The 13194-nt window shown below is 38.5% G+C and overlaps 6 protein-coding genes across 8 annotated transcripts in view; 1 reads left to right on the top strand and 5 right to left on the bottom strand.

The window, feature by feature from the left end:
• Positions 1 to 1059: 1059 nt before the first annotated feature.
• Positions 1060 to 1542, bottom strand: LOC106326968. Its single transcript, XM_013764947.1, has one exon. It carries the CDS (start codon positions 1477 to 1479, stop codon positions 1168 to 1170), a length of 312 nt encoding a protein of 103 aa, XP_013620401.1. The 5' UTR covers positions 1480 to 1542; the 3' UTR covers positions 1060 to 1167.
• A 478-nt stretch (positions 1543 to 2020) lies between these two features.
• LOC106326965 (centrosomal protein of 135 kDa) lies at positions 2021 to 4445 on the bottom strand. The gene is made up of 4 exons (XM_013764944.1): positions 2905 to 4445; positions 2493 to 2721; positions 2303 to 2404; positions 2021 to 2223 (listed from the first exon to the last, which is right to left on the bottom strand). Exons 1-4 carry the CDS (start codon positions 4437 to 4439, stop codon positions 2164 to 2166), a joined length of 1926 nt encoding a protein of 641 aa, XP_013620398.1. The 5' UTR covers positions 4440 to 4445; the 3' UTR covers positions 2021 to 2163.
• Positions 4446 to 4479: 34 nt separating this feature from the next.
• Positions 4480 to 5803, bottom strand: LOC106326967 (caffeoylshikimate esterase). The gene has a single exon (XM_013764946.1). The coding sequence runs from the start codon at positions 5594 to 5596 to the stop codon at positions 4616 to 4618; it is 981 nt and encodes a 326-aa protein (XP_013620400.1). The 5' UTR covers positions 5597 to 5803; the 3' UTR covers positions 4480 to 4615.
• A 634-nt stretch (positions 5804 to 6437) lies between these two features.
• Positions 6438 to 8965, bottom strand: LOC106321836. Its single transcript, XM_013760072.1, has 5 exons — positions 8479 to 8965; positions 7206 to 7461; positions 6981 to 7079; positions 6702 to 6913; positions 6438 to 6622 (listed from the first exon to the last, which is right to left on the bottom strand). Exons 1-5 carry the CDS (start codon positions 8892 to 8894, stop codon positions 6547 to 6549), a joined length of 1059 nt encoding a protein of 352 aa, XP_013615526.1. The 5' UTR covers positions 8895 to 8965; the 3' UTR covers positions 6438 to 6546.
• A 601-nt stretch (positions 8966 to 9566) lies between these two features.
• On the bottom strand, positions 9567 to 11937 carry LOC106325004 (E2F transcription factor-like E2FD). Of its 2 annotated transcripts, none has more exons than XM_013763022.1 (11): positions 11777 to 11937; positions 11630 to 11697; positions 11495 to 11547; positions 11336 to 11413; positions 11195 to 11251; positions 11023 to 11101; positions 10737 to 10804; positions 10572 to 10644; positions 10415 to 10476; positions 9947 to 10322; positions 9567 to 9807 (listed from the first exon to the last, which is right to left on the bottom strand). In XM_013763022.1, exons 1-11 carry the CDS (start codon positions 11839 to 11841, stop codon positions 9737 to 9739), a joined length of 1050 nt encoding a protein of 349 aa, XP_013618476.1. In that variant the 5' UTR covers positions 11842 to 11937; the 3' UTR covers positions 9567 to 9736. The 2 variants fall into 2 exon arrangements, with proteins under 2 accessions (XP_013618476.1, XP_013618477.1); XM_013763023.1 differs by having other exon boundaries at positions 9567 to 9777.
• An 827-nt stretch (positions 11938 to 12764) lies between these two features.
• The window catches only part of LOC106327011 (alpha-mannosidase 2), a 4660-nt gene continuing 4230 nt past the window's right edge, over positions 12765 to 13194 (top strand). Inside the window, exon 1 of one of the 2 annotated variants that reach the window (XM_013765007.1) lies at positions 12765 to 13194. This exon is cut by the window's right edge and continues 358 nt beyond it. In XM_013765007.1, the coding sequence (XP_013620461.1) occupies positions 12947 to 13194 (248 nt within the window). In that variant the 5' untranslated portion in view covers positions 12765 to 12946. The other variant, XM_013765008.1, reaches the window with a different exon arrangement.

Below are 13194 nucleotides of genomic sequence, written 5' to 3'. Positions count from 1 at the left end.
TGAAGTTTATTCATGGTTGGGCTTCTTTTTCCTTCTAAAATTGTGTTGGCCCATTAAGTTTCTTCAGCCTATTTACTTCATCTGACCCATTTATTATCTTTAAACACCAACTTATGTGTCCCATTGTTTAGGACTTTTAATTTTACTTTGGCTGTTGAGACTTACTCCCTCTTGTTTGGCTGTTTCATTATTATAAGTGTCATTCTAGGTTTCAGCACACGGATTAAGAAAACAATTAATTTTGTATATTTCCTATAAAAAACACTATTCCCTATACATCTAACCATATTTCAACCAATAGAAAAATAAATTTTGCATAAAATTAATAAATTTTGCATTGAAAATCAAAAACGACACTTATTTTGTAACGAAAAAAATTCTCTAAAACGACACTTAATATGAAACGGAGGGAGTATAATTGAAAAAATCAGAAGTGGCTTTAGAAATACTTAAAAACCTGAAATTGTGGCTTTAAAAAAATAAATCACGTTAAAGAGTAAAATTAGTTATTTTGGCTTTGAGATTTTTTTAGGAAGACTTTTAGGAATTTAGAGAACTTAAAGTCGGATTGGAATAAATTTGGCTTTAAAGACTTTACAATTAATCTAAAGCCTCTAAAGTTTCCAAGGTTAAACAACAATCGGACCCTATGGTTTTTTTGGGCAAGTGTTTCTTGTTCTTGTAATTTTTTTAAGAACATTGTTTTTAAGAACATTGTTTGTTCTTGTGTGAGTGTTTTTCTTAACTGGGAGGAGTTTGGGTTTTGTGTCCTAAATCTCTCTCATGGCCTTGTAACCAGCTTTTGCTGATACAATTTATGGCGCAAAACACTGCACTCATCGAACCAGGAGTGCAACAGCACAAACATCAGCGCTTAAATCAGCTAGTTTATATATATCCAGTAGTGTTTTTATAATTTCTATTTTACATTGTATGATTTTTTTTATACCAGTTAACTTTTTTTGATTTTTATGGTTATTTCGTATAAATTTCTAGTTGACAATACAATTTTTTTTTAGTTGACAATACAATGATTATTGATTTCGTTGGACATATATATATCTGTTTCTTTTTTCCTTTTCAAAAAAATAAAAAGCAATGCATGATACAAATACAATTATATGGTTTCGAGTCGTACATGCCTCGGCTCGTATGATCCAATAATTATTAATTAACGTCATCGAATTTATGAGTGCAAGCAGCTTTAACGAGTAAGCCAATGGCGGGGCCTCCGGAGAAGATAATCGGCAAACAGTCATTGGTGAGGCCACTAATGGCGTCGCAGCATTGCTTATCCAAACCACGAGAGTCTCCCTTTGTAGCTTTCTTTATGGCATCCACACAGCCCTCGACGCTCCTTATATCTAACACGCATTTCAGACGACCAACAAATGATATAGCTTCTGACTGATGATGACAAACCAAAGCCATAATCATTGTTAAGATAAAGAACATAGCTTTGATCTGCTTCCGCTCCATTTCTATTAATTTGAGAGAAAAATAATAATATGGTTTCTTTTAGATCTTGTTGTGTCGAGAAGTGAAATGATTCTTTTTTTGAGTGAATAACAATTTGTCACACTTTGGAGTTTCCTTCTTTCACGTAGACACACTTCTCACATGAAGAGCACTTTTGTGATGTGCTTTACTAAAATCAGGACGAAACTACTCTTTTGTGTAAGTTTTTCCTTGTTTTTTTTTTGAATAACATGGTTATGTATTTTTCTACAAATTTCTCATTTTATAAGAAACATACAAAAAAATTGGTATAATAAGTTATAACACTTTTTTGTCTTATAAAATTTAATATCCAATTCGATATATTTAAAAAATTTGTGAATTATTTTGTGGCATAAATAGCATATATTTTAAAATTTTGTGAACTATTTTGTGGCCTAAATAGCATATAAGATTCCATAGTGTTTTCATCCTAACAGTTACATAAGAATCTCTTTAGGAAAGGAAAACGTAAAGCGTAACAAAGATGAAGATGAAGATTTTAACATATGAGTGTGTTGTGAACGAATGTTTTGTAGACGGGTCATGGGTGTTTTGTCAACGGATGTCTTGTGGACGAATGACATGGGGACGAATAGCTCGTACGGATGTCCCCATGCAGACATTTAGTAATAAGAATGTAACGCAAGAAACTGATTCTACAAGTTAGTTTGCTTTGTAATCCTCGTATAATACTTCCTTGATCATCTTACAGATTTCTGATATCTGAAAAGAGAAAAAAAAAAACAGATTTTTCAATAGGGAGATTAATTGTGAAACAGTCTACTATTTAAGGTTAACTTACATCTGAGTGATTGCAGAGAAGCAATGGATGTTGATGAAATGTCCAAAGTGTTTTCTGCAGAAGCTTCACAAGAGAATCTACTTGATCTCCCAGAAGATCAACCTGACATTTTTTTTTGTTTTTGTAGTTTTTAACATCAAATCAAAGCAGTTCATAACAATTCCGATGATAAAATAACAAACTGTTTTACCTCAGTTTCTGCCTTTATGAGATTCTCACATCTAAGAACAAAAGCTGTTTTATAAACAGATTCTTTTCGTCTTAACTCTGCCATATAATCCATCGTTGAATCAATATTTTTCTCCAAGTTTTGTAACCCTAAAGTTGCCATCTTCAACCTTTCTTGAATCTTGAAATCAAAATCATCAAAGACTAAAGATATATCCATGCATGCTCTCTTTCCTTGTTCCTCAAGCAACCTTTTATTTTCTGCTTCAATCCTTTTAAGATTCTCTACAGTCTCTGAAACTTCTCTTAGCAACTCTCTTACAACAATCCAATCCACTTCTTGTCTAAACAATCCATCTTCACGAATAATCTCGAAATCATCAAAGACTAGAGATGTATCCAAGCATGCCCTCTTTACTTCTTTCTCAAGCAACCTTTTATTGTTTGCTTGTATCCTTTCTTGATTCTCTACAGTCTCTGACACTTCTCTTAGCAACTCTCTTACAATAATCCAATCCACTTCTTGTCTGAACTCCTCATCTTCGCGAAGAATCTCAAAATCATCAAAGACTAGAGATGTATCCAAGCATGCCCTCTTTCCTTGTTCCACAAGCAACTTTTTATTATCTGTTAACAAACCTCTGAGTAGAGTCAAGTAAGTATCTTCCAAGATCATTAACTTCATCTCTACATCTTCTTTCTCCTCTACCTCATTTTCACAAGCCACCGATCTATGTTTCTGCACCTTCTTCCAAACATCATCCAAACCATCATCCATTACAACTTCTTTTTCATCACATCTATCATCATCCTCATCATAACAAAAATATTCAAACATCTTAGTGTTGAGACACACCAAGCTATCAAGACCAGCAACAATATCATCAACAGTTCTCTTCAAACTAGAGCTGTTGCAACTCCTCTGGCGTTTAATAGACTCAATCTTAGGAGAAACAAGCTCTTCGCTCTTCCTCCTAATGATTGATTCATGACTCTTTATCAACTTAGAAACAGGATAGTTACTTGAATCTTCTTCTCCCTCTCCCTCTTCTTCTTCTTTATCGTCATTAACAACTTCACAATCTACTGAAGATGATGTTGTTGTTATTGCTCTAGGAGATGCTGATGATGATCTATGAATAATAATCTGAGACTCTAAACATTCCACCTCTCTACGAATCAAACAAACCTTATCTTTAAAACCTAATTCATAATCTTTAACAACCATCATAACCCTCTTCTTCTCCTCCTCTAAACCATTCATGAAACCTTTTATCAGTAACCCCATTGTCTCCCTCTCTACAGACCATCTCCAACTCTGTTCAATGGGTCCCAGTTCAGACAAGAATATCGCGTGATGCATCTTGTTAAAAGCAAGATCCATTGTCCCTTTCAAAACATCTATATCAACACCTGAAGGATCATCAGCCTCTTTCCCCAAACCATCGTACTCCGTCTCAATCTTTTGTCTAAGATTCATCACCTGATGATCAACAGAGCTCTTCAGCTCAGAAAACTCCTCACCTATTATCTCATTACAACTACTTCTCTTCCTCTCGAGATCTTGCAAGTGAACAAGCTCTGTCTCTTTACTCTCCAAAACGTTTCTCAAGCTCGCTTCGTTCTCTGACCTCTCCAAAAGCTCTCTGTCTTTCTCTAGAATAGCTAGCTCGGTCTCGAGGAGACGGTGGTGAAGCCTGTCTTTGATTTTCCTCAGATCGCGAACCACTTCCTCGTGGTTGCTCTCGAGGTTATCGGTCTCTTGTTGCACGAAATTGAGACAGCTCTGGAGCTGTAAGACCGCGAGCTCGTAGAAGAGGGATATAGCGTTGAGACGGAGGAGGAGACCGTGTTTTGTTTTGATCTTTTCGTGTGCTTTGTCCATTGCTTGTTGTACAAGTAACATCATCGTCGAATCAGCCATTGAAAATTTCACTTTCCCTTCCACTTCCTTCATTATATCTTTCATTTTTTTTTTTCCTTCAACAAATTAAACTTAATAAAAATTATCTACTTTCTCATTTTTTTCTATTGTTAACAATGTTTCTTGAGAGTCACGGAACATAGTTTGACCTATTCTCGAGGATCTCTGAATACAACGTTCTCGGAGCGTTTTATTTATATATATGAAAGCTAAAACGTTTATTAAGCTTTGCTACCGTTGTTAACGGCGTCGTTTTGAGACCGGTTCGTGATCCATTTTAAAACATCACCGAACACTAAGTCGACGTTCTCCTCAGACTCACCAATAAGCTGATGCCACATCCCTGGGTAGATCTTTTTCGTCTTGTCTCTACTCTTACATCTCATGTAAAGCTCCTCGACCGAGGAAGGATCGCAAACGACGTCGTCTCCTCCGTGTACTATCATCAACGGAACTTCAACTTCTTCGAACCTGCTTTGAAGATCCTCGCAGACTCTTACTAGCTCGTAGGCCGTGGCGGCGCGTGGTTTACCGACTGTTCTGTTAGGGTTAGCGAAGGCTAGCTTCCGTTTCCAGGGCTCCTTGAAAGAGACTCCAGCGATGGTGCCGCGAGTTGGCACGACGCGCCAGGTGGGGATGAGGGTAGCGGCGAGGGTTAAGAGGTGTTGTAACGGCCACGGGGGTTTGAACTTGTGGCTGATGGAGCACATGGCGCCGCTGAGGATGAGACCGTTCCATTGCGATTTCTGGCGGAGGGTGATGTAGAGAGCGATCGCGCCGCCGAGGGACTCGGAGTAGAGGAAGGAAGGTAGTGAGGAGGAGTGACGGCTACGGAAGTCGTCGAAGAATGAGATGCAGTCGTCGACGATGAGGTTGATGTTTGGGATGTGAGCGGTTAGCCCGTCTGAGAGGCCGTGGCCTTGGTGGTCGATGGCGCATGTGAGGAACCCTGATTTGGCGAAGAGGACGGAGGTTAGTTGGAGGAACCAGCTGGACTCGCCGGTGAAGCCGTGGACGACGGCGATGAGGCCTAGTGGTGGACGGTGGAGAGGGGTCCACCATTGGGTGAAGAGTTTGAGCCCGGTTGGGTTGGTGATGTAGGCGGAGGAGTGGGCGACGGAATGGCGGGAGTAGAATTCGGCGGCGGAGAGAGAGCCGAAGGGGCTTGAATCGTTGGCCTCTGAGACAGGGTGGAGTCCCATGTTTTTAGTTACCGGTGAAGTTAGGTTTATAATTCGTTTATTTGAAGTGGTGAAATGCTAAAACAGAAGAAGAGACCAATGCTTCTTGTGTGACATACTAAAAGTTACTTAACTACTGCTGCTTTTTCGGTTGTTTTCGTGTGTCCATAAGAATGTTTCTCTTCTTAAGTTCTTCTACCTAATTTATAAAATATACCAAACATATTTATTCCGCAGAATCATATCATACTCCAGTGGCCGGCCATTCATGAGTTAACAAAAAAAAACCAAAACTAATCAAATTTTAACTAAAAACGTATCACAACGATGCGTGTTAAACTGAGTTTATATTTGGTTAATTACTATTCTTTTGTGAAGTGTAAAAGAAAAAGAAGTCTGAACACCCTTATGTAACTATCAGGATGGGGTTGGTGAAGTTAGTACACGTGAGAAATTTGATTAGATTAACCACCTACTTTACAACAGGTCAATTTGACAAAATCAGATTAATGAATATAATTATAACCAAGATACACAAATAGCACTAAGATCCATATGATCGAGAATCGAGAATCTAATCGAAGAAGATCGAGAATCTATTTAAGCTGTCAACATCATAAAGAAGATGCATTATATGTCTAAACACACAAAAAAATGAAGAAGCATTGCATAACCATATACTATATGAATTACCTCCAACAGGTCTAAGTTCCCAATGAAAGCAATAACTACTCTATCAACGACTTTCTACTTCTAGTGATCCTTATTTGCTATGTTCATAAACTTTGTTTAGCTTAACACTATCTGAACATTTAAACCTAACTGGAATAACTCAAAGAGAGAGAAATTGCAGGGCCATTGATTGATTGATTAATAACTTAACGCTTATTAGATTAAAGAAATCAAAATGGAGGAGAAGAATATACATTGATGTTTTCCTTTTGTCTCCTTTTTTTCCGAGTCTTTTGATTTTACAGCAACCCAACAACACAGCTAAGATGTAATCTATTCTCCAGACCTCTTAAATGATGTCCCAGTAGCATGCACCTGAAATGAAACGAATCATCGATAAGACTAACAAACTCTGTTACGATTATTCATGGATAAAGATTCAATAAAGAGTTACCAGAAAAGGAGCTTTGCCAGGTAATCCCTGGAAGCGTCTACTGTTCTACCAGCTCCATCACCACCACCACCTTCTGTAGTAGTCCTTATGACTGAGCCCTGCATCAAAGCTGAAGTAGTCTGGTCCTCGAAGATCCTCTCCATCACGTTTTGGACAAGCTGGCTCACGATCTCTTCAACTTCTGGTGAAGATAGTTGAGATAACTCAGCCACCTGTAAATACGGTTCTCGTCAGCAGACTGTGAATAAGAAATCAAAGGGAAATATAAACGTTTCGTACCATCTCGGAATCCAAGGAGCGGAGATACTCCAACAAATCATTCTTGCTCCCTTTCTCGCATTCTATCTGTAAAGCTTTCTTCTTTTGCAAATCTAGCTCCTGGAATAAAACAAGCATACATAAATTATTCTTTCATATAGGCAATGATACTGAGAATGCACACATGAACAAAGAGCTTCACAGTGAGTTACACACAAGAACAGCACAAGACGTTTTGAGTATTACCTCTTTGATGCTAGTTAACTCAGATTGCAACTCCTGAATATAACTCAACGCTTCAGGTGACAAGTCTCCGAACACCTGAGGAGGACTCATTCTCTCTAATTCCCCAGCACAGTCCTCTAAACCCTCGCTCACTCCCTTCTCTGATCCAAATTTCACATCGTCTTTCGAAGATTGATCATCCTCTTTTCTAGGATCAGTCAGTATATCGTAGTTCCTAGTCAGCGATACACGATACTCCGCATTCCACAACGTATACCTAAAACCACAACACCAAACAGATGAATCAAACCGCTAAAAATTCACAGTAAAGAGATCAAAGTCCGGATCAAAATGTTGAAGAAATCGCTAGACGGTAATTAGGATTAGAGCCGGAGCTGCCTAGACTGATTATTTTAGAAAATTCATAGTAGAGAGATCAAAGTCCAGATCAATGTTCAAGAAATAGCTAGACCGTAATTAGGATTAGAGCCGGAGCTGCCTAGACTGATTATTTTAGAAAATTCATAGTAGAGAGATCAAAGTCCAGATCAATGTTCAAGAAATAGCTAGACCGTAATTAGGATTAGAGCCGGAGCTGCCTAGACTGATTATTTTAGAAAATTCACAGTATAGAGATCAAAGTCCGGATCAAAATGTTGAAGAAATCGCTAGAGGAGCTGCCTAAACAGATTGTTTTAGAAAATTCATAGTAGAGAGATCAAAGTCCGGATCAATGTTCAAGAAATCGCTACACGGTAATTAGGATTACATCCAGAGCTGCCTAGACAGAGTGTTTTAGAAAATTCATAGTAGAGAGATCAAAATCCAGATCAATATTCAAGAAATCGCTAGACGGTAATTATGATTAGAGCTGGAGCTGCCTATACTGATTGTTTTAGAAAATTCATAGTAGAGAGATCAAAATCCGGATCATTATTCAAGAAATAGGTAGATGGTAATTATGATTAGAGCCGGAGCTGACTAGACTGATTGTTTTAGAAAATTCACAGCAGAGAGATCAAACTCCGGATCAATGTTCAATAAATCGCTAGACGGTAATTAGGATTAGAGTCAGAGCTGACTAAGACTAATTGTTTTAGAAAATTCACAGTAGAGAGATCAAAGTTGGATCAATGTTCAAGAAATTGCTAGACGGTAATTATGATTAGAGCTGGAGCTGCCCAGACAGATTGTTTTAGAAAAATCATTTCGTCTATGATTGATTTGCCGTTTTCATCAGAATCTTAGTGGCCGTCTATACCGATTTCTAGAACATTAGTTCCTGATGGTTTACCCTGTGATGATGGAAGAGATAAGGAGGCGATACAGAGGCTGCTCCGAGATGGTAACGGAAACGGAGAACTGATCGGAAGGAAGGAGTCCGAGCATAGACGAAATCGTCTCCTTCATCGAATCCTTAGCCGAATCGGATAAGCTTTTGGAGATAACGGACGTATCAAGCGGCTGGATCCGGTTCACCAGATTCGCGATCACAGCGAAGCCTCGGTCAAGCTTCGACCGGCGAGTGGATACGTACGAATCGTCGGAGGAGACTCCGCCTCCGCTGAGACAGCTGATGACGGCGGAAGACACCGCACGGTTAGGAAATCGGCGAGGAGACGACGGTGGCGGTTGGTGGAGGATGAGCTTCTTCCGTGAAAGGTCCGTTACGCGAGAGAGCATGAAGGCTCGAGCTGACGTGGCCGCCATTAAGTTTAGCGTCTCGAGCTCTCTCTCTCCGTCTGTGGCTGCGTGATGTGCGTTGGCTATGGAAGAATCTTTTTGTTTAATTTTTTTACTTAAATATATTCAGATACATATTTTTGATAATTATGATTTATTTATTTTTTGTTCCATGAAAATTCTTCCTTCGTTCGTTTATTTATGTGAGCCCCACTAATCATTTAAACCTCAGAAATATTTTTATTAACTATAATAAAAATCTAACCATAGCAAACTACCGTCTAAATCAGTGTGGTTAGTGGTCGGTGTATTTTAAAGGATTTGAAAATCTAACATAAATATAATTGTTATTAGTTCTATGATTTTAAAAATATGTATTGAAATGAAATCAAGTATTATTGGTTTTGTGTTATTAAATCATAGAAATTTACTAATAGATTTGATTTTATAATGGATTTGAATAGATTTGTACATATTTCTTTGTTGAAAATATAAAGACTCAAATCCGATTACTTGGATTTGTAAATACTATATGAATTTTTAAATCAATCAAAATATATAAACTAATAACACTTAGTGTATATTTTCAAATTTTGTTTCAGCTTACAAATGTTTTTTAATTGATGCAAACTTGAAATCGTTTTAAATTTGAGCATTCATACTAAACGGGTACTATTGGTATCGATTTGGAACGATAAGAAACGCTGCAAAACTTTTAATTGTTTTTATCTTCTTCTACAAAGTATCACAAGATAAGGCTCTGCTGATCTGCGAGTAATGTTCTCTGTTGTAAGCTAAAAAAACAGCAGCATTTTTGGCATCCATCGGATAATTGTAGTAACGCTGCAAGAAAAATCTACCTGGTGAAGTCATTTCCGACCAAACTCTGCATGCCATGTCCTCCATGTCTCTGTGTAATGCCCAAGAAGACCAGTTAACTCTGTTCATGAAATAAACTTTGACTTGTAAGTTGACAAAATGTAAGGAAGACGTATACGCGCAAGGCACAAACTCAAGACTCTCATAGGAACCAAAACTATAAGTACAAATGGAGAAGAGAGTTGTGTTTTTTTTCTTACCATGATTGCAATATTGTAGTGTGTGTGCAGAAGAAAGGTTCTCAAGAACATCAATACTCTGGTTATTGCTGTTTCCTGCATTAGTCTTCTTAGAAGTATCTGCGGGAGATAATGGTCTCTTCACGGCTGATTTGGAATCACATTGTTCTTGCTTGATTACACTGCATGTGTTTTGACTTTCGTAATGCTTGCGGTCTATAGAGCAATCAGTTTTGGCTCTCTTTGTGGTAAAGTTTGTGATCTCGGTCCCGAATGCTCGCTTTCTAGGCTCAATGCGAACGCATAGGCTTGCAGGAGCAGCAAGGAATCTGGCTTCTGATATGGCTTTGGCTCCTAGCCACCTATATGCCGGTTTCTTAGTCTCTGGGATATGAGTCTGTATGAAAACGAATACAAAAACAAGATGATGAGAGATGAATATCCAATATTCAGCATATTGTATTAGAACAAGATCATATAGTAATGTACCTTCTCGATTAGATTCATTGAGGAAAACACATTTGCAATGTCGTAAAGACGTCTAACTTTAGCTGCAGAGAGTTTACAGAAATGGGGTTTGTGTTATTGCTTCTGTATGTGATAATCCGAGATGAGAAAAGATTTAAGAGGAATGAGATAGGGTTACTTCTCATATTCATGGGATCCTGAGATACATTCAGCAATGCTTTTGTAGCGCCATCAAGTGTGATCATATCATCCTGACGTGATGGAAGTAACAAGAGAAGTGTCAATTAAATGGAAACGGGTCAAGTCCGTTTACAGAGATGTAATAATTTGCTCATTCACTTACATCAGAGCATAGAAAAAGCTTCACAAAGTTCTGTGCAAGAACCCAAAGAGACTTCTCCTTCTTGCTGTCTGAAAATAAAACCAAAAAATGTTAGCTTCCAGCTGTTAGCACCAACACAAACCTTATCCTGTAAGACTTTATTGAACAGAGCATTCTTATCATTCACCAAGGTCTTGTTTTCATTCTTATCAGATTCTAGATTCAAATGCAAATTTTCAGCTGAAAATGCGTAGAGAAATACTCAGTCCTTCGTTAACGAATGATGCTAAAAGCATATGACAATTACCAAGTTTTGGGGATGGCGAGTTTTCTTGATCATCAGGACTTAACTTCAAAGGCTCTTCTCTTACTTGGTCATACAACACCTATTCAAAAATCGAATTGGATAAGCTTGAAACTCTAAGGTAACAAAACCCACAAGATTCTAAACAGTAAAGAGAATCTGAATATTAACTGACCATCTCTGAGTTAGTCACACATGGGATGATCCCAAACTTCTCTCGCATTCCTTCTTCCTGTAAACAATAGAGACAAAAACCAAAACCCTTCAGCACTGAAGGTGAGCAGAAAAAAAAGCATATAGATGATTGGTTAAGTACTTTTAGTAGACTTAGAACAGGAGGAACTTGTCCAAAACCTCTCCACGAGTACTGATTCTTCCCTCTTCTCGCTACAAGCTGCGTAAAACACAAACAAAAAAAAACAAATTAAAGCTCAAATCGACCAGATAGCGACACGAACAAACATCAAAATCTTACCCCAATGCTCTCTAATATATTAACCACATCGTATATACGACGTCGTTCAACTCCTGCAATTTCAGATTTCAACAAAAGCGAGGCGAGAGCATCGAGCTTTTAAGCAAACACAAAGTTAGTGAGGGGAAGAGTAACCTAGTTTCCCGGCAGCATCGTCGAGGCCAATCAGATCAACATCGTCTCGGTTATACAGTCGCAAGAAACTGAATCAAGTTGAAAAATAAATCAAACTAAGAATCTGGAGAATCGCAAGTGCTAAAGAGGTAGAGATAGAGAGTGTACTTGGAGACTAGAACCCCGAGAGATTTCTCCTTCCGGCTGTAAGACTGGCGACCGAGAGATTTCATTTTCCTGAGAGAGAGAGACAACAAAAGATATTTTTTTCCGAGAAAAAGTAAACACCCGGCGAGAGAGAAAGAGAGAAGAGGTGTGTTTGGGTATCGGATTTGTTGTGACCGCGGACACCAAATTTGTTAGGCGGGGGTTTCAAAATTATACCATGGCCTGTTGATGGGCCTGGTTAAGCCTTCTTTTGTTAAATCCAGTTTTGTTTTAATTGACTTTTATCATATTGGCTCCGATCGGTAACCATCGCTTAATTGCAAAATCGAAAATAGTTAAACAGCGGAAAAAAAATTAAGTAACTAGTAATCGGTGAACATATTCATTGGAGCTGAACCGCTGAGCTGACACCGGCCCAAACATAAGCCTATAGAGACAAAAAATGTTTATAGACATATTGATAGTGAATATATTATAACTAACTTCGTCATGATATACTTTGTTGTTATTTTGATTTAATCCATTGAGAATAGTTTTTTTTCAATAAAAATCCATTGAGAATAATTTAAACTAATATAAACCAGTTTAAACCAATTTAAACCGATCCGAACTATATAAATCGAATTCTAAAAAGAACATTTCAGTTATAATCGATTTGGCGTTTAGGTCTAAACGGACGTCTAAGCCTCATTTTTTTTTTTTGGACATTGCTTTTTACACATGAAATGTGGCCTAATCAGCTGCTTATATGGTTTATGCCCCACACACACACGCTAGGCATGCTCTCCCCCATAAAAATATGCAAATAAAGCAGGGAAATAAATTAGTTTAAATGAATTTTAGTTATTTTCACATTTGTTTTCCTCTTGAAATATCATTACCCCGTGACCAAAAGAAAATAAAGAACCGCACTCCCTTGACCGCTTTCCCTCCGCGTCACGTAGAAAAGTCGAGCGAAATCTAACCCATAACCAAAAGACAATATTACCCCTGACGATTACTCGAATCTACAAAAAAAAATCCAACAACCATTCGGAAGAAACGTCACTCGGAGGGGATCTATCTCATTCACTCAACAAAGTCCAGAGCCCCCCCACGGAGAAGTAAAAAAGATCAGCTCAAAAAAAACGACGTAGTTTCATCAGTCTCCGCTAGACTTTTTCGGAAGATATGCCCTTCTCCTCCTACATCGGCAACACCCGCCGTGGTTCCTCCGCCGCCGCCGGAGGCGGCTGGGGCCAATCGCTTCTCCCGACCGCTCTATCGAAATCCAAGCTCGCGATCAATCGCAAACCTCGAAAACGGACCCTCCTCGTCAACTTCCTCTTCGCCAACTTCTTCGTCATCGCCCTCGCCGTCTCCCTCCTGTTCCTCCTCCTCACGCTCTTCCACTTCGGCGTCCCGGGACCGATCTCCTC

Source organism: Brassica oleracea, chromosome C2 (genome assembly GCF_000695525.1).
Source record: "Brassica oleracea var. oleracea cultivar TO1000 chromosome C2, BOL, whole genome shotgun sequence".
Classification (NCBI taxonomy): Eukaryota; Viridiplantae; Streptophyta; class Magnoliopsida; order Brassicales; family Brassicaceae; genus Brassica; species Brassica oleracea.
The sequence above is the reverse complement of the archived record's forward strand: the minus strand, read 5'-3'. Positions and strand labels throughout refer to the sequence as shown.

Bases quoted from the DNA above. Each gene is read 5' to 3' on its own strand.
- LOC106325004 (XM_013763022.1), bottom strand. From the start codon at position 11,841: ATGAAATCTCTCGGTCGCCAGTCTTACAGCCGGAAGGAGAAATCTCTC. The intron at 11,698-11,776 runs GTACACTCTCTA...AACTTGATTCAG, and splicing joins CTCGGGGTTCTAGTCTCCAA to TTTCTTGCGACTGTATAACC. The intron at 11,414-11,494 runs GTAAGATTTTGA...TGTTTTACGCAG, and splicing joins ATATATTAGAGAGCATTGGG to CTTGTAGCGAGAAGAGGGAA.
- LOC106321836 (XM_013760072.1), bottom strand. From the start codon at position 8,894: ATGGCGGCCACGTCAGCTCGAGCCTTCATGCTCTCTCGCGTAACGGAC. The intron at 6,914-6,980 runs GTACGAAACGTT...CCGTATTTACAG, and splicing joins GCTCCTTGGATTCCGAGATG to GTGGCTGAGTTATCTCAACT. The intron at 6,623-6,701 runs GTAACTCTTTAT...GTTTCATTTCAG, and splicing joins CTGGCAAAGCTCCTTTTCTG to GTGCATGCTACTGGGACATC.
- LOC106326967 (XM_013764946.1), bottom strand. From the start codon at position 5,596: ATGGGACTCCACCCTGTCTCAGAGGCCAACGATTCAAGCCCCTTCGGC.
- LOC106326965 (XM_013764944.1), bottom strand. From the start codon at position 4,439: ATGAAAGATATAATGAAGGAAGTGGAAGGGAAAGTGAAATTTTCAATG. The intron at 2,405-2,492 runs GTAAAACAGTTT...AAAAAATGTCAG, and splicing joins TCATAAAGGCAGAAACTGAG to GTTGATCTTCTGGGAGATCA. The intron at 2,224-2,302 runs GTAAGTTAACCT...TTCTCTTTTCAG, and splicing joins TTCTCTGCAATCACTCAGAT to ATATCAGAAATCTGTAAGAT.
- LOC106326968 (XM_013764947.1), bottom strand. From the start codon at position 1,479: ATGGAGCGGAAGCAGATCAAAGCTATGTTCTTTATCTTAACAATGATT.